Source organism: Muntiacus reevesi, chromosome 12 (genome assembly GCF_963930625.1).
Source record: "Muntiacus reevesi chromosome 12, mMunRee1.1, whole genome shotgun sequence".
Lineage (NCBI taxonomy): Eukaryota > Metazoa > Chordata > Mammalia > Artiodactyla > Cervidae > Muntiacus > Muntiacus reevesi.
The window spans coordinates 44,198,094-44,217,142 of record NC_089260.1 but is presented as its reverse complement, the minus strand read 5'-3'; the positions used below and the strand labels follow the sequence as shown (position 1 = coordinate 44,217,142).

The 19,049-nt window shown below is 38.8% G+C and overlaps 1 protein-coding gene across 5 annotated transcripts in view; it reads right to left on the bottom strand.

Annotated features, from left to right (window-relative positions):
- EYA1 (EYA transcriptional coactivator and phosphatase 1) overlaps positions 1–19,049 on the bottom strand; it is a 181,445-nt gene that overhangs the window by 64,251 nt on the left and 98,145 nt on the right. For all 5 annotated transcript variants that reach the window (XM_065903226.1, XM_065903229.1, XM_065903227.1 and 2 more), the window contains 2 exons: positions 17,189–17,328; positions 15,786–15,869 (listed from right to left, as the gene is read on the bottom strand). In XM_065903226.1, the coding sequence (XP_065759298.1) occupies positions 15,786–15,869; positions 17,189–17,328 (224 nt within the window). The remainder of the gene's footprint in view (positions 1–15,785; positions 15,870–17,188; positions 17,329–19,049) is intronic.

Below are 19,049 nucleotides of genomic sequence, written 5' to 3'. Positions count from 1 at the left end.
ATACTGTGTGATTTTACTCATGTGCGGTAGTCAGGAGAGTCAAAATCAGATACCATACTAAGTGCAGTAAGTGAGACAAGGACAAATGTATGATACTGCTTACACGTAGAACCTACAAAACGAAACAAATCAACTTATTTATAAAACAGAAGTAAATAGACTCACAGACATAGAAAACAAACTTACAGTGACCAAAGGGAAAGGGGAGGAGAAAATTAGGAGCATGCGATTAACAAATACACACCATTACGCATAAAATAAACAGTAAGGATTTACTGTTTAGCACAGGGAATTACATTCAGTATCTTATAATAATCTACGATAGAAAAGAATCTGAAAAAAAATCTATGTACACACACATATATATAACTGTACATCTGAAACTAACACAATATTGTAAATCAACTATAGTTCAATAAAAATAAAGAGTAATCAATATTATAGAGACATAAAGTAAAATGGTGGTTGCCAGGTGCTGGAGAGAGGGGGAAATGGGGAGTTATTTAACCATATAGACTTTCAGTTTCACAAGATCAAAAGAATTCTGAAGATTGGTTGCACAATAATGTGGATGTAGTTAATACTACTGAACTGTATACTGATGAACTGTTAAGAAGGTAGTTTGTTTTATGTGTTTATTTTACTATAATTTAAAATCAAAATAGGATTAAAGAACTGTAGCTGTTGCTTAGACATTTAAATTAAGAAATTATTAATTTTGCTAGACAGCTATTGTCCTGAGTGCTAGCTACCATTTCTATTCTAAAAATTCTTTTAATGGAGCCTTAAATATATATTGAAATACAGACAAACAAAATAATACAATCTTTATTTGAAAAATAATCCTCCAACAGACCCAGGCAGGGAGGGATGTGGTAAGGACACAGAGGCAACAAGATTAGCTAGGATTTGATAATTGTTAAAATTGGCAGAGATTACACTGGGTTTCATTATATCAATACTATTTCATCTATTTTTGTAGATATTTAGAATTGTCTATACTAAATTTTTAAAAAATAGGCAAAAATATTCACTGAGACAAGATTGGTTGTCTTCTGGTGGTAAAACTATAGATTAAAAAACATCTTGAAAATGTAAACAACACTCAAACCATACTTTTAAAATGACCTTTTTTTTTTTAAGTCAAAGTTCCAAAAGCCTTGCAGAGTTCTCGGCATATCCTCTTCTATTGAAAAGAAGATGCTTGGACATGCTTGTTCATCTGTACTCAGACTTAAAGAGATTTGGAGTATACACAGGATGTGAGTCTGACACTGCTTTGTCTGTATTAACACTACTAATTTTTATCAAAGGAGATGGCCTTTTCTAGGAAGCCAGAGGAACCTCTATTTAATACATTTATAATTGAAGCCAGAGGAGCAGTATGGTCATACTGCAACATTGATTGGCTGCAAAGGAGAATTCCCTTTGTAATTCCCGGTGTAATTTAAGAATAGCAGTAACCCTAGAAGCATCTCATTTAGGACCTCTGGCATTTAGATTTTGGTTGTGTAGCTCCTGATCCTTTTTTTCTGGCTCATGATACTAGTGTTATCATTTTACATCCTATTATTGGCCTTTTCTTACTAGTTAAGTGACTGTAGTTACCAGAGAACACTTGTCATGAGTAATACAGAATACTTGTTTCCTTCCTAAGATTGTTATTCCTTTGGATATTCTGTGGTTTCCCTCCTTGTGGGTTTAGTGGTGTTGGTTTTCAGCCCATGAAGGACTGCTACTGAAGATTCATTCATTTCCTACTATCTCCTTTATTAATCTAAAAGCTCCCTGAAGCCAGGGATTCTGGCTAGACACCTATTATACCACTATGTTGTATTCAAGAAATTATTAAGGACGGACTGTACTTTTTCAACTTTTTATTTTGTATTGGGGTATAGCCGATTAAAGGATACTTACTCCTTGGAAGGAAAGTTATGACCAACCTAGACAGCATATTAAAAAGCAGAGACATTACTTTGCCAACAAAGATCCGTCTAGTCAAGCTATGGTTTTGCCAGCGGTCATGTATGGATGTGAAAGTTGGACTGTGAAGAAAGTTGAGCGCCGAAAAACTGATGCTTTTGAACTGTGGTGTTGGAGAAGACTCTTGAGAGTCCCTTGGACTGCAAGGAGATCCAACCAGTCCATCCTAAAGGAGATCAGTCCTGGGTGTTTAAGTTCACTGGAAGGACTGATGCTGAAGCTGAAACTCCAATACTTTGGCCACTTCGTGCAAAGAGGTGACTTACTGGAAAAGACCCTGATGCTGGGAAGGATTGGGGGCAGGAGGAGAAGGGGACGACAGAGGATGAGATGGTTGGATGGCATCACCGACTCGATGGACTCCGGGAGTTGGTGATGGACAGGGAGGCCTGGCATGCTGCGATTCATGGGTTTACAAAGAGTCAGACACGACTGAACGACTGAACTGAACTGAACTGATAGCCGATTAACAATGTTGTGACAGTTTCAGGTGAACTGAAGGGACTCAGTGAAGGGACTCAGCCACACACATACATGTATCCATTCTCCCCCAAACCCCCATCTCGTCCAGGCTGCCACATAACACCGAGCAGAGTTCCCTGGGCTATACAGTAGGTCTTTGTTGGTTATCCATTTTAAATACAGCAGTGTGTACCTGTCCATCCTAAACTTCCTAACTATCTGCTCCCCCTGGCAATCATAAGTTTGTTTTCTAAGGAGGGACATTTTTAATGACTCATTGGTATCAAGCCAGGAGACAAATGGTGACTCAGGCAGAAGAGGCATACATGGCCAAGTGCATATCTTCAGTACTACAGCCCATATAATATGAATTGCTCTGAATGTGCAACTAGGGAATGGTGACATTTGGTGGTACAATTTTCTGAAATACTTCATGGATGTTTTCAATGATCATTACCCACAACAAAACTACTATAGGCCAGAAGACTAAGGTACTGGGTATCATCTACTGCTTCTGTTTTGATAACTTCTTCGGATGGGCTCTTAAATTTTGGTTAGTCCTAACATGGAGACCCCAAGGCATTATCATGGAATCCAGATCTGGGGGGGAAGAGCAGTAGAGGGTACTTTCTGACATGACTTTTGTTTTATTTCAGTGATCAAGCTGAAGTTCATGCTGCTCAGATTATTTTGTTGGCCATGTATGTTGAGAAATATCATAGTTACATCTGCATTGCTAATTCTAGTATTTGAACATGATATTTGATCTTACCTATCTGTGAAATTGCTTTGAAGGGTGGTATGCACTCACTCATAATTCTCATTTCATGGCTTCAATGGCAATATAATCTATTTTTAATGGCAAACATGACCACCCCCTGTACCTACCCACCCTCCCTGCCACCGCTATCCCCGAACTGAGACTGATTCAAAAATGCTTTTCTTAATTCATTTTCATTTACTTTCTCAAAATTATATTTTCAGCTCAGAGTATTCATGGTCCTTTGAGCCTCAAAATAGTTCAAGGAAAACCTATTTATCTTTTCTTGGGTTTTTAGAACAGGATTCAGAACGTTTTTGAGTATAAAGAAATGTCCTTCCTCTAGAAAACTTAAAGCTAACCATTCATCTAGTCATAAAAATATTCCTTCCTTTTATGTAACTATTTTGAAAGCTATATCCCAAGGTTTTTACTTTTGGTTTAATGCTCCAATTTCTCACTTCCACTGTATAACCGTAAGGGATCTGATTTAGGTCATACTTGAATGGTCTAGTGGTTTTCCCTACTTTCTTCAATTTAAGTCTGAATTTGGCAACAAGGAGTTCATGATCTGAGCCACAGACAGCTCCCAGTCTTGTTTTTGCTGACTCTATAGAGCATCTCCATCTTTGGCTGCAAAGAATATAATCAATCTAGTTTCAGTATTGACCATCCGGTGATGTCCATGGGTAGAATGTACTCTTGTGTTGTTGGAAGAGGGTGTTTGCTATGACCAGTGCATTATCTTGGCAAAACTCTATTAGCCTTTGCCCTTGTTCATTTTGTATTCCAAGGCCAAATTTGCCTGTTACTCCAGGTATTTCTTGACTATCTACTTTTGCATTCCAGCCCCCTATAATGAAAAGGACATCTTTTTTTGGGTGTTAATTCTAGAAGGTTTTGTCTGAAGAATCGATGCTTTTGAACTGTGGTGTTGGAAAAGACTCTTGAGAGTCCCCTGGACTGCTAGGAGATCCAACTAGTTCATCCTAAAGGAAATCAGTCCTGAATATTCACTGGAAGGACTGATGCTGAAGCTGCAACTCCAATACTTTGGCCACCTGATGTGAAGAACTGATTCATTGGAAAAGACCATGATGCTGGGAAAGAATGAAGGCAGGAGGAGAAGGGGATGACAGAGGATAAGATGGTTGGATGGTATCACCAACGCGATGGACATGAGTTTGAGTAAGCTCCGGGAGTTTGTGATGGACAGGGAGGCCTGGCGTGCTACAGCTCATGGGGTCACAAAGAGTCGGACACGACTGAGCAACTGAACTGAACTGAAGTCACCTTAAGTTTTACCATTAAAACAATTAAAAATGGCACCAAATGTTAATAAAAGTTTGTTTATTGCTTATATATACCATATATAATTATGTCATTCTAAATATATATTATTGTGTGCTCAGTCATTTAGTTGTCCTGACTCTTAGCGACCCCGTGGACTGTAGCCCACCAGGCTCCTCTGTCCATGGGATTTTCAGGCAAGAACACTGGAGTGGGTTGCCATTTCCTCCACCAGGGATCTTCCTAACCCAGGCATCGAACCTGTGTCTCCGAATTGGCAGACAGATTCTTTACCGCTTGAGCTACCGCCACTAGACTAGATATATGGGCAATGTATTAAAAGAAATAATTGTTCATATTGTTAATATCAGTTCCTATATCCACAACTTTGCACATTTTGCCCTTTCATTCTTTTTCTTTAACCATCATATTTTTCTAAACTTAAAAGCAAAAAAAAAAAAAAAAAAAAAAAAACAACACAGTGAAATATATCAGGCAAAAGTATAGGCAATATACACTTATCCTATTTAAATTCTTTAAGTTGAGACTTCTAATAGAAGTATTTTAATACCTAAATTGTTGTTCTACTTTTAGATACCTGCAGCATTCCAAATTTGGAACTGGGTTCTACAAAGCACCAATGATGCCAGGGGTTTAGTTCACTGAAAGCCAAAAAATTAGTTTTGCTTTTTAATTTTTACCTATTACTATTTTCAATTTCCAAGTACATTTTAAACACATGATAAATGTCTTTTGCCTCTCTCCTATTGAATAGGTACCCCATGATGTCTATGTGATCTGATCTATACAGACTCCTAGCAATTGCTGCTCTATTTTGGATCAAAAAGTAGAATCTGTCATGTTTTTACACCATTATTTAAAGAATTTATCTTAGGTTAAAAGATGGTTCAGCTATTTCAGAAAGTCTGACTAGTACCTTGGGATATGGTACTTATATTTTAAATTTGTGGAATAAAAGGTAAGGTTCCTAAAAATTCTATTTGCCCTGACCCTGTGAGGGCAGTTAAGCCTCCAGTGGTGAACAATTATCAGGACTGATGTGGCCCAGTGAGGTGTGATGGGAAGGTTGTGAGCAGGTTTATGAGGATTTGTGGGTCAATGCGAAAATCTTGTGAAGTCTACTCTAAGCAACAACAATATTGGCCAGTCTCAATCCAAGGAAAGAAAAAAAAAAAACAAGCCATTCTGGACCCGTTAAGCAACTCCTTATTTTGAATGCTAGTATTACAGCCAGGAACAGGCCCTGCATGCCATTAGAAATATATTCTCTTCATTCAGGATCTTTTGTTTTGGAGAAAAAGAAGCTTAAAAACAGGAATGGGCAGGCACTCTTGAGTCCAGGGGTAGCTTATTTTCAAGGCCCCATGCTGGTTGCTCACAAGGGAAGGATTAAAGATAAGATGAGAAAATTAACTCCTTTACTGGAGAGAAGAAAAAAAAATGCTAAAATGTTATTTCTTTAAAAATATTTCTAAAAGTATTATGTAAATAATCTGTACAGACTATGACACCCAAAGATTTCATTTTTTTCTCTAATCTGTCTAAAGTTATCAATACCACCAAAGGAATATTAACTTTTGCAATTTTATATAGCCCTATCATGTCAAGTTTTAGGAGCTGGGTGTAGTTCTGATGCCAATTAAGAAATAATCTGGATTACCAGGAGAGAATGTACACACATGAGAAATAAATCATAGCTGAATTACTGGATGAATGACTTAAAAAAGTAAAAAAAAAAAAAAAAGAAAAAAAACCACAACTTACAGTGGGGCTAATCAGGTTATTTTTATTGATCAGATATATGACACTCAACTGCTCTAATTTTCTCCTTATTTAAGAGACTCTCTTTCAACATCATGAAAATAATACCCAAGTAGAGAATAAGAGTAAGAACGTCACCACTCCAAAGATTAATTGTGATTGTGGAAAAAACCCAATGAATCCCAAACATGAGACAGCTGCCAAGATGTGGTACAGAGAGGGAAGAACGAGAATAAAGTCAGGACAGATTTGGCCAAGTCAGGGCTCACACAGCGCGGGCAAAAAGCCTACACAGCTAAATCCAATCAAAAGACCAATCTAGATTTCATTTGTAACCTCTCCTATCTCTCTCTCCTTCCTAGTGTTACAGCCATTCTCTTAGACCTTGATTATTTCCTAACAGGAGGACTGCAATAATCTTCTCTGCTATCAGATCAATCTTCCAAATTGTACACGTCCATCATGTCACTCTACTGTTTCAATACTGTTCATGGCATACCCATGCCTATAGCACAAAACCTCAATGTTTACAAGTTTGTGTTTCCAAGGTTTTTTCCTAAATAGGTAGGCATGAGGGATTTTATCAGCCAAACACGGTGTTGGCCACAAGATCATGGACACATTCTCAAGCATCAGTTTTAATGTCTTAACCTTGAAGGGGCAGATGCAGGGGAAGTGAGATTACTTTTCCAAATTTTTATTGGGTGTATTTCCTTTTTTCAGGCAATGAGCCCATCAGAAGATAGATGAAATCCCTAACATTGTCAGTTAACAGATGAGCTTCTTTAGGGCAATCATTTAATTTTCTGAGACACAGCTTCTTCATTAGAAAGAAAAGAAGGGACTAACTGGATGTTTAATAACTGTGAGATGGCAGTATAGGTTGTAAAAGCTGAACAAAGGCGCAGTATTTTTATTACCATTTCAGAACATTTTCTGCTACTCATCTTCTGCAAATACGATCCTTTATATATCCTCAACAGATATCCAGCTACTTTGCCGCTCATTTCCCTAAATGGTTATGCTCAGCTACCACCTCTTCGTGTCTGCTACCTAGAACAATAAAGTATTCACTATTTCCCACTCCCTCTTCTGAACTCCTAAAGGTAAGCAATAACAACTCTTATTTAGAAAGTGCCTGTGAGTATTTTTCTAGGTGCTTTATACTGCTTTCCCAAAAGCCTCAGGATTGCTCCCATTTTACAGATGGGAAGATTAAGACAGAACAAGTGAGACTGGATTCTCTTCAAGGGGCTATTCCAAAGGCCGTAGAGCAAGAGAGGTCCAAAGCTGGTGATGGCAGACCAGTGTGGTGGTTGGAAAGCTGTGATGATTCATGTTTGTTCACTGCATTTCCTTTTATATGTATGGACTCGAAAAATAGAGCTTTACTCAAAAGGTAGCAGGAACATACATTTCAGTATGCTATTGTCAGTAAGGAGGAAGAGGCTGACAGTTAAAGGGAAAGAGAACCACTGTCAGAATAAGGGCAAAGGAAATGGATGAAGGAGGCTCTTTTTGCTGGAAATCCCCTTAATAGTCAAAAAATACTGTGCTAGTTCACCTTGAGAGTTTAGATTCCAGGTCATTTCACAGTATTCAGAAATTATATTGACAACCCTAATCTATTTCATCATTCTGGTCTAACATGGCACTGATACACAAAGCAGAGAAGAGAACCATGGAACGATCCTTTGGAACTAAGCGGCCATTTGGCACATTCGGCACACAGCCCTAGGGCACTGGACTGGTGGGGTGGCCAGAGCCACCACGAGGGTTTAAAAGCGTGTTCTGGGTTTTACTCATTTGTCACATATTTCTCAGCTGAGAACTGTGGCTGTCACTGCCACCCATCCACCGAAACCCACTTTCTGTTTTTTCCTGGTCACACAACTAGGTTACATCTCCTGGTCTCCCTTGCACTAGGCCAAGGACGTAGAGGTGGGTACCCTTCCCTCTAAGGCTGGTCCTTACGGCGTGCCATTCACGCTCCCCCTGCTTTTCCCCGCTGGGGGCTAGAAAGCTGATGACGAGGTCCCAGAAGCCTCAGAAGCTAGCCAGTGAGACGGTACAATCGTACCTGCACTGCCAAAGACTGCCTAAACCATACAACCTAGACAATCCACTCAAGACCATTCAATAGGACAGAGATGTTTCTGTTGTGTTTGAGCATGAGATTCAGGGCCTATTTGTAACTGCTGATTTGCCCACCCTGACAAATTCATGTGCTGGCTTGTGCTTTACTGGGGCCCCAGATGCAGACACACATTGAGTTCACTGTCTAGTCAACCACACTGTGGCCGTCACTGAATTTGTCCCGGTGTCCTGAAGGCAGGAGTAATATTAACCAACACAAAACTCAGAACATGATCCAGAACAGGGGCAGGCAAACGTTTTCTCTAAAAGGACAGACAAAAAATACTCTAGACTTTGTTGGTCATATACAGCCTCTGAGAAAATTCTTTTATTTTAAAATAAGTAAATATATATAAACCCTTTATAGGGCTTCCCTGGTGGCTCATATAGTAAAGAATCTGCCTGCAATGCAAGAGACTCAGGTTTGATCCCTGGGTCGGGAAGATCCCCCAGAGACGGGAATGGCAACCCACTCCACTATACTTGCCTGGAGAATTCCATGGACAGAGGAGCCTGGCGGGCTACAGTCCATGAGGTTGCAAAGAGTCGGACATTGCTGAGCAACCAACACTAACTAATAAGCCTTTAAAAATTCAAGCAGCATTCTTAGCTTGGAAGCGCTACAAAAATAGGTAATGAATCAGATTTGGCTTTGAGATTCGATTTGTCAATCCCTGGCCTAAATTTTTAAAATTCAAAGGAAGGAACATATTTCATGACATGGAAAAACTGCATGAAATTCGAACTTGAGAACTATTAATGTAACATTTGGTGACATGTATTCATTTACACATTGTCTGTGGCTCACTACCAGGGCAGAGCTGAGTAGTCATGACAGTATACGGCCCAAGAGCTTGACATATTTATTCTTTACCCTTTACCAGAAAAGTTTGTGAACCTCTGGTCTGGAGGTTCCAAAAGAGAGATCATTCTGTTTAAGTAACTAAATCCTCTCTAGTCCAAGGAGGACCCTAGATGTCTAGCTGCTTTGATACTATGCTGAGAATCCAGCATCTACAGCCATCATGGAAGGTGGTCATCCCTCATTAGAGTCTGGAGTTTACCATCATGCCCTGAAACAGACACAGCACTCTAAAAAGCAGCAGTCTTTACCGGCTACTTGGAATGTTCTGATGAAATGGGGTAAACTTCCGTCAAGTTTTTCTTCCCTCAATGCGCTGAATGATCACAGGAATACACTCACTAGGGAGGTTTAGTTGATCTAAACTTATTGTGACAACTGGGACCATCCTATAAGCCTGGCACATTAGAAAACAAAAGCTTAGACAGCAGATACAAGACCAATCAGTGATATACGCTGTATTTATTATTAGGTTATTGCTGTTAGTAAGACATAGTGCTGGACCCTTCAAATTCATGACACAACTTAAATCTTTTTTTTTTTAATACCTTCTAGCTTTACTGAGATATCATTGATGCAAGTGAATTCTTAAAGTGATTACAAGCAGTCAGATTTATGAATATGGAAACCAGGCTCAGCATGGATAAACAGTTTGGCCAAGGTGAGTGAACGGAAAATCAGAGCCTGGATCTGAGTATAGCTCTATTTGAATTCAAATCTGATGCTCCTTCTATTATATCATAAGGCCTATCACATATTGGTACTTCAAAAACTTAAAGACAGTATCATATATTATCTACTGGCCACTATATCAGAATTCAAGGGTTTTGTGGGTTTTTTTGACAGTCAAGGTTCAGCTACATTAAAATCAGCTAATATGTATCTTATGCCACAAATGTTACTGTTTTTTACATTTGATCTCTAACCTCTTTTAAACTTCCGCTTCCTCCTCTGTAAATGGGTTTGGCAACAGCAGCTTCAGAGCACTAGAGTTGAGTTAAATGAGTCCTGGTTACATGGGAGATTCTTAATAAGCAGGGCCTACAATTGATGCTTTCAAGCTGTGGTGCTGGAGAAGACTCTTGTGAGTCCCTTGGACAGCAAGATCAAACCACTCAATCCTAAGGGAAATCAATCCTGAATATTCATTGGAAGGACTGGTGCTGAAGCTGAGCCACCTGATGCGAAGAGCTGACTCACTGGAAAAGACCATGATGCTGGAAAAGATTGATGGCAGGAGGAGAAGGGGACGAGAGAGGATGAGATGGTTGGATGGCATCACTGACTCAATGGACATTAGTTTGAGCAAATTCCGGGAGATGGTGAAGGACAGGGAAGCCTGACATACTGCAGTCCATGGAGTCACAAAGAATCAAAAATGACATAACAACAGAACAACAACAACAATTAAAATGCTAAGCTTCATGCTATCTTAAGTGTTCACATTAAGGTTTTTGTGTAAAACAAGGAGTAAGGTTCAAGACTCAAGACCTAGTCTAGCCCAAATCTGTATGAGACACAGGTGTTAAAGCAACAATAAAAATAAAGTATTAAAACAATCAAGATACTGGGTATCTTGAGAAGTCCTCCCAGAAGAAAGATTCATGCTTGGGACATCAGTACAATGCTCATTTTAAATATAAATCTGGGGTCTGTGCTTTGATGTCAACAACTATATTATTACCTTGTCTACTTTAAAGAGACCATTCAACGAAAAAAAGCAAGGTTCGTTTTCTTCAGTAAAATTAGGGAATTTGGATTTGGTTTGAAAGCAACTTTAAAAGATGCTAGGACAGATATTAGGAACAACTACCTAATTTACATTAACATCCATAGTCTTCATTTTCCTTTTAATATGCTGTTTCTTTTCTCTTCCCTAAAACCTGAACTGTACCCAGTACTTTCTCTTTGTTCCCATCACCTTTGTTATAAAACAGCACTTCCTTATAACACCCAGCAGGCCTGCTTCCCACAGCTAGGATTACATGGAAGGTGAGACATTCTCAAAGTTTTTTTGGTATATATTGCTGTAACATGCCCTAATTTTGCATTATATCAACCAGATCCTGTATCCCTTTACTGAATGGCCTACTCATCGAGCAGTCTAAGCTACTGTGACTAAGCTACTTCTCAGGTATCTGGTTCCCATAGAGACCGAACAGCAATCACATTGTCAGGCATTCACTGCTTTATATGCTTGCAGAGTAAGGCCCAGCCACATGCCCCCTTGACAAAGCCCAGTAACATCCCGGAACCTGTGCTCTAAGAGAGGTGGCTTGCCCCTGAACTGTCCTGAGACTTCTCTCCTGCATCCCAAGTAGAAAACAAGGATGCAAGTAATGATCAAAAGCATCAATTCTTTGGCGCTCAGCTATCTTTGTAGTCCAACTCTCATGTCCATACATGACTACTGGAAAACCACAGCTTTGACTAGACGAACCTTTGTTGGCAAAGTAACATCTCTGCTTTTTAATATGCTGTCTAGGTTGGTCATAGCTTTTCTTCCAAGGAGCAAGCATCTTAATTTAAAGATTGCAGTCACCATATGCAGTGATTTTTGGAGCCCCCAAAAATGAGGTGTTGGAGAAGACTCTTGAGAGTCCCTTGAACTGCAAGGAGATCCAACCAGTCCATCCTAAAGGAAATCAGTCCTGAATATTCATTGGGAGGACTGATGCTGAAGCTGAAACTCCAATACTGTGGCCACCTGATGCGAAGAACTGACTCATTGGAAAAAGCCCTGATGCTGGGAAAGATTGAAGGTGGGAGGAGAAGGGGATGACAGAGGATGAGATGGTTGGATGGTATCACTGACTCGATGCACATGAGTTTGAGTAAACTCCAGGAGTTGGTGATGGACAGGGAAGCCTGGCATGCTGCAGTCCACGGAGTCACAAAGAGTCGGACATGATTGAGCGACTGAACTGAACTAAACCGAAGTCCTGATCAGTTCGGTTATTATTACTGTTTGGAAGCATCCTTACTGAGCCATACATTCTTACCAGACACAAGTATCAGATCTTAGATTCTAAAGTATCAGATTCTAAAGTTCTCCAATAAAGAGATCATACAGCAAGCTTTCTTGCATGACTTACGCTACAAGTCAACATCCTTAGCAAGGAGTCCTCAAAAGTCAGGAAAGGAGCATGTCCCACCAATAAGAGGATAGGTTGACTGACGGTGCCCAGCTCAAAGAAGGGGTGTGGGAAGAAATTGAGCTAAATGTGTCTGAGGACCTTCTCATCCTGAGCTGTGTACTGTTCATTCTAAATCTGACATCTGCCCCAACCACTCTCCACCATTTCCTGTGGTCCCCTTCCAAGCGTCACCTTACCTGGTCTGAGCAGATGTCTCATGGGCATTTCAAACTTGAGCAACACTGAATTTTCCATTTTCCCTCCAAATTAGTTCTACCCCATCTCAACAAATTTATGAAAATTCTTCCAGTTGCTCAGGACAAAACCCTGGGAATGGTCTGATCTCCTACTGTCTATTGCCCACTAGCACAGTCCAATTAAATCCTAATTCTTTATCTGCAATAGAATCCATAATCCAATCATTTCTCCATCTTCACTGCCAGTGCATCTGATCACCCTGAAACCTCCTCTCTGTTCCTCATCCTCTCTCTCCCTACCACTAACTCTCCACACACAGCCAAAGAAATCTAAAACACTATATCAGATTTCATGTCTCCCCTTGAAGACTTTCTTACAGTGCGTGAAATGAGATCAGTTCTGTTGACTATGGCTGGGAGATGCTTCATACCTGCCCTCATCCCAGCACATCTCTCTCTTGACTGCATCTCTTTTCACTAAGCTCGGCAACACTGTCCTCTTTGTCTCTCAAACATTAAACCCTTTCCTGCCTCTGTGCTTGCTGTTTCCTCTGCTTATAACACTCTTTCTCCTGATGGGCACATTATCCACTGGACCTTTTAGGTCATTCTGACCTCGGGCTCAAGGGATCATGCTCAGGAAGACGTTCCCCAACCCGACTTCTGAAGTTACTCTCTCTTCAACATCCATCAACTCATAAAGGATAACCTTACGTTTAAACATCTCAAATCATCTGTATTTGAAAGAATACATACATTTGGCTTTGGGAAATTATAGAAAATAAAAATTTTTATCACATATCCTCGTATGAAAAAACTAAACAAAATACTATGGGTTGAAGTCTTAAAATAATAATAGTTGACACTGGTAAAAATAAAATTCATGATATTTATAATATCTGGCTTAGATATTGTCAAGAATCCAAGTGAAAAATTCTAAGCTGCCATTGGTTTCTATGTTAGGTATGAATTCCATGCGTAAACCAGTAATTTATGGTCAGAGACTGACACAAGGCCAGGAGGTCAGGGGATATTCACCACCTCTAAGCAGGCCCCTTTCAATGGCTCAGAGCACACACATCAAGACAACTCTCCTTAATCAACCTGACCTCTGGTGACAAAGCTTTTTAAAGACTTGAGACTTCCTGGATGGTTTTCAAATGTTGATTACCTAAGTACTGCCTTTTCAACACTTTTCTGTGAGTTCCAGGGGCCAGCTCTCTTCCTCCAGGAGTTAGTTGTAGGGACATTAAAATGGTTCAGTTAAGATGATCTTCAAGACTCTTCCTACTTACTATACTTGATATTTCAGGCTTTTAAAGGAGCAGTTTTTGTATAAATAGGGATAGTAATAATACCGATCAAAGAAATAATAAATAAAAATAACACAACTAATATTTATGGACTCCTTAATATGTGCTAGCCACAAAGTAAAGACTTATTCTGAATGATTGACTCTATGACTTCTGCACAGCAAAGTAAACCATAAACAAAACAAAAGGACAGCCCTCAGAATGGGAGAAAATACTTGCAAATGAAGCAACTGAAAAAGGATTAATCTCCAAAATATACAAATATCTCACGCAACTAAATAGCAAAACAACAAACAATCCAGTCAAAAAACGCGAAGATCTAAATAGATATTTCTCCAAAGAAGGCAAACAGATAGCCAAGAGGCACGTGAAGAGATGGTTAACATCACTAATTATTAAAGAAATGCACATCAAAATTACAATGAGTTATCACCTCACACCAGACAGAATGGTCATCATCAAAAATACCTACAAACTATAAATGCTGGAGAGGGTGTGGAGAGAAGGGAAAATCTCTTCCACTTCTGGAAATGTAAATTGATACAACCTCTATGGAGAACACTATGGAGGTTCCCTAGAAAACTTAAAATAGCCTTATTTTTAAAATAATCTGTGTTTTTGTTCATTATCTTCTTCTCATAGAAAATCTGTTTAACAATAAATTGGCGGATATTGTGTTTTACAGATACTTCTGACAAGACATTCAAATGGTGGAATATTCTTGCTCTTACAAATGTGCATGTTTCCAGCACCCCCCCTTTTTTTTGTATTAGGTATATATTTAGGGTTCGAGAAAGGAAGGTTGCACTGTGAAGCTCAATGAGCATTTCTCCAATTTCACCTCCAGATGCCTACATATCAAGCACTAAATATGTATTTTTTGAAATATGATTTATTGAAAGGATAAATTCCTGCAGTCTGTGATGAAACCATGACCATCTTATGAGCAATTTTAACAGTTAATGCTGAGAAACGTCTGGAGTCACCCACACATAAGAATTCAGTTCCTAAGACTTCCAACCAAAAGCTTCAAGGATCTAAGACTTGTAATATGATTTCTTTAATGATTAAAAATGAAAAATATCATATTCACAGGATAATTTCACTTAAGACACTTTTAAATAACATGATTTTTGCATGAGAAAAAGTTATGGAACCAGCAAGGAAACAAAAAGAATTTCCAAGATTTTGGGAAACCCAAATGTAGAACACTGAAATTAAAATTATATTCATGGAAGGTGATCTGTAAAATTATTCTGTACCTACACCACCAAGATAAGTGTTGTAACAACTAAGAATTGGGTATATTGGTCCTTTGTCATTCAGAAGCCAAATTTTTACAAACTATTCACATATTTTTAGTTTCACAGCAAAGGGACTAATAAAGACATTCATAATAAGTGCTTTGACAATAAAATATTAACATTGCTAATCATGGAAGACAATATAGTGAACTATCTGCTCCCCTGAATATGTTGGGAATAAAGAGAATAAAAATATGTGGCAAATTAAAAAAACACAACACAAAAGATCTTTCTATATCATCTATGTATTCTACTATTTCACCCTAGAATAGCATCTGATCACCTTTATTCATTGGGGTCTGAAATAAGAATGAATTTAACTGCACAAAGTTTATCTTTATGAGAGATCTTTATCTTCTTAAGAGCCTAAAAAGAACTCCTTCTGTTCATTTATGGCTTTGTCTTATATATATATTTATTTCAATAAATCAAGTTACTTTCATTTTTATATTTCAAATATATTATTTAAAGTTAAACCACATTCCCATTTGGATAAAAAATCCAATTCTAGGCAGATTTACTCTAAAGAAATGAACAAATGATGCCTCTTGGTACTCACCCTCCCATATCTGTTGGCATAGGACCCAGTGAGCAAGGAATGGAAAACAATGATTGTCTCGTCCAAGTCCCAGATGAACACCCTCTAGAAAGGAAGCACCAAATCAGTGTGTCTTGCCCTTGGCTGAGAAACCTGCTATTCATAACTTCGACATGGAAAGGTAGTCTTGAAATGGGAGACAGATGAAAAATCTGAATTTACTATTTTTTAACACAAATGTTCCAAAGTGTATGCCCTAGCTTTTCTCAGATAAAACCTCAGGTAAGACATAAGAGGATAAACATATCAGCAACACTGTCAAAAATACAGGAAAGAAATAAGACTATATGTTCTTTCTACTTCTGTAGTCACTTCTCAGTTCTAAAGACATGGAAAATAAGCTAAAATGAGTCTGTTTATAACTTCTCAGACAGAGGGGCAATCAATGAAAAGTCATTCAGTTGACTTTTTCTTTGCCTCTGATCACTGTGGATTAAGAAGTATTAAAATAACTAATCTTATGGTTTATTCTTAATAAGCCGAGTATCTAAAAATTGCATATAAAAACTAAAACTTTACATCATCTATTCACCTGTGTTACCTATTGGGATGTTATCAAATGGATGGTATATTGTTCCTGCCTGATTTTATTGAGATTTCAGAGTTAATAACTTAAGTAGATGTAACCCGCATGGTCTTGGCATACTCTTGGGGTTTTTAGAATTGAATTAGTGAAGGAACTCATTTCAAAAAGATCTTTGAGATATCACCAAAGGCTTCCATTTGCTTTTTTCTTCCCAACCCCACTCACACCAGCACATATTCAAACACAAGTTCTGGTAATCTGTCATCTTTTTGGCCAAAAGAATCATGTTTTCTACCATTAGTTTCACTTGGGCAATGAAAAGAAAGTTAGTATCAGTGGATTCAACGTTACAAAATCTATCACCCTGTAAAGTTTTATTTAATCTCTCCTGCTTTAAACTCCACCAAAGCATGTCTCAAAAGGTGATAACCACTTCTGTTTATAACATTCTGGTTTCCCCTCCCCGCCCCCAATATACACAGTGTGCCTTTAATTTCCAAGTGAGTTTTATGAAGCATATTTAGTACAACACTTAATTTAACGGCAATGACACAGAGCAGTACAAGAGAATTTTTTAAAGCAGAATGATATAATTTATGATGTTTCACTAAAGAGGAAAAATAAATGCTTTACCACATGAAGTGGAAGAGAAAACAGAAATAAATAGCTGCTTTACCTTTAATATGGAAAAGAGAAAAAAAAACTGGCTTATTTATGTTGATATGGAACAGAAAGCAGTAACAAAAGCATTTGGACACCTTGCTCACAGCAGGTATACAAAATCAGCATTTAGCTTCTAAATCACTTGCTATTTACTTAGGCGTTGGCAACAACATACCTCAAGATCAGAATCCGGAGGAGGAGAAGGGTTATTGTTTCTTCGGCCCCGTCCACGTGACTTCCCGTCTGAACCTCGACGCAATCGATCAGAATCTGAATCTTTAATAGGTGTTGACGGGCTGTGGATTGTACTGTACTCTGTGGAAATACAGGAAGGATTCTCATCTCTTGTATCACTACAGTGTCAAGACTAACCCTGTTTTAATTCACAGGGAAGTCGGAAGAGTAAAGCTCTGCTCAAATTCTCCATTATCTTTTACTGGCATTGGTAAATAATTTAAGAGGAAGTTGAAAAAGTGTGTGATTAGAAATACTTAAAATTTAATGGAAGGTGGGAGACAACAGGTTGTATGAAGTTGGAGAGACTGCCTTTGTGGTCCTCTGTGATGAAACAATGCACCCCCATCTCCAGGTCCACCTTCTCTCTCATCCCACAAATGGCCCCTGGCCATACTTAGAGGTCCACACAACTGCCTTACAGGGGCTCTTCTAATGACAGAAAGGCTTCTGGTTCATGGAAAGAAATGAAAGAAAAACCCCTGGGCCAGGGAAAACAGAATCAGATGGATTTTTCTTTGAAAATTTAAATTCTCCATTTTCTCCCTCATTTTATGCGAGAACAAGGGGGTGGGCAAGATGAGGAAAGCTGATGTATGAGCAATGCCACACTCTGCATGGTATTTGTCACAGGCTCTTTCTGTGTCTTAGTCTCTTTGGACCAAATATCCCAAACCAGGCAGCACTCATCCGGGAAACTCAGAGAAACCATGGAAACAATCGCACAGAAGCCACAAAATTAAAAACAATCTGCAGCGTGCTCAGAGGAAGAGCTGGACAGTGGTTGTGGAGCTGGGAGGAGACTGTTTCCAGAAAAAAGGCATCTACTCCTACTCCTAGGTACGTTCTTTTCATAGTCCATCCAGTTTACCCATCAGACATCTCTGTCCACACAAACTTCAGGTAGGTGGACAGGTGTGCTGACTCCACCTAAACCTCTTTGCCAGATCACTCTTCTAGATATGGCTTGAAATCTCCCAGTCTAAAATGAGGAATATTATTTTCACAGAGACAACAGCACTACATCTCACCAAACAGGAAACCGTAGAGAACAGCTAGAGGCCTGGTAGCCGTTGTTAACTGGTACTAACTTACTGTACCAGTTACTCTACCAACTGAACAACGGTACAATTGTACCACTGACTCTACCAGGATCTTCCATGAGTCAAAATGCATGGTCTCAGTATAACCTCCAAGTTGAAGCGCTTCTGCAAAGCCTTCAGAGTCAGGGTAGATAGGAATGGACTTTGACAGATCAAATTTCATTTCTAAATCACAAGAGATAGCTCGATGACTCTTGTTTCACCTTAAAACCTAATTGGTTCCTATCGCTTTTAGATGTAGCTTCTGCATGTCCTCTGACACAGCGAACCAGATGGCAAACTTCCTCATAGAAACTGGTCATGTGATTCTTGCACCCAGAAACCACCATGAGGACTTAACAAAGCTACTAGTTAATTACAGCCAGAAAATCCAAAACAATGCCACTCAATGCTCAATTTATGTTAATCAAGATGCATTTCTGAGCTAACTCATCTGGTAGAACTGTTAGAATACAGTGCTGCATGGTCAATGATAAGCATTCTCTAAAATCTATATTAGATTCTTTTCCTGCAGAGGTAGATGTTTGTGGGAAATTCTCAAGATATTCCAAACCAAGCTTCTCTCTTCCATATTTTATAGAGAATTGGGAACTATGCACAAATTTATTTTTTACAGAGTTCATTAGATACAAAGTTGTGTTTTAAAGAAAACATCTTGATCTCTTTTTTCTTTAAATATTCTTCAATCTACATCTCCAT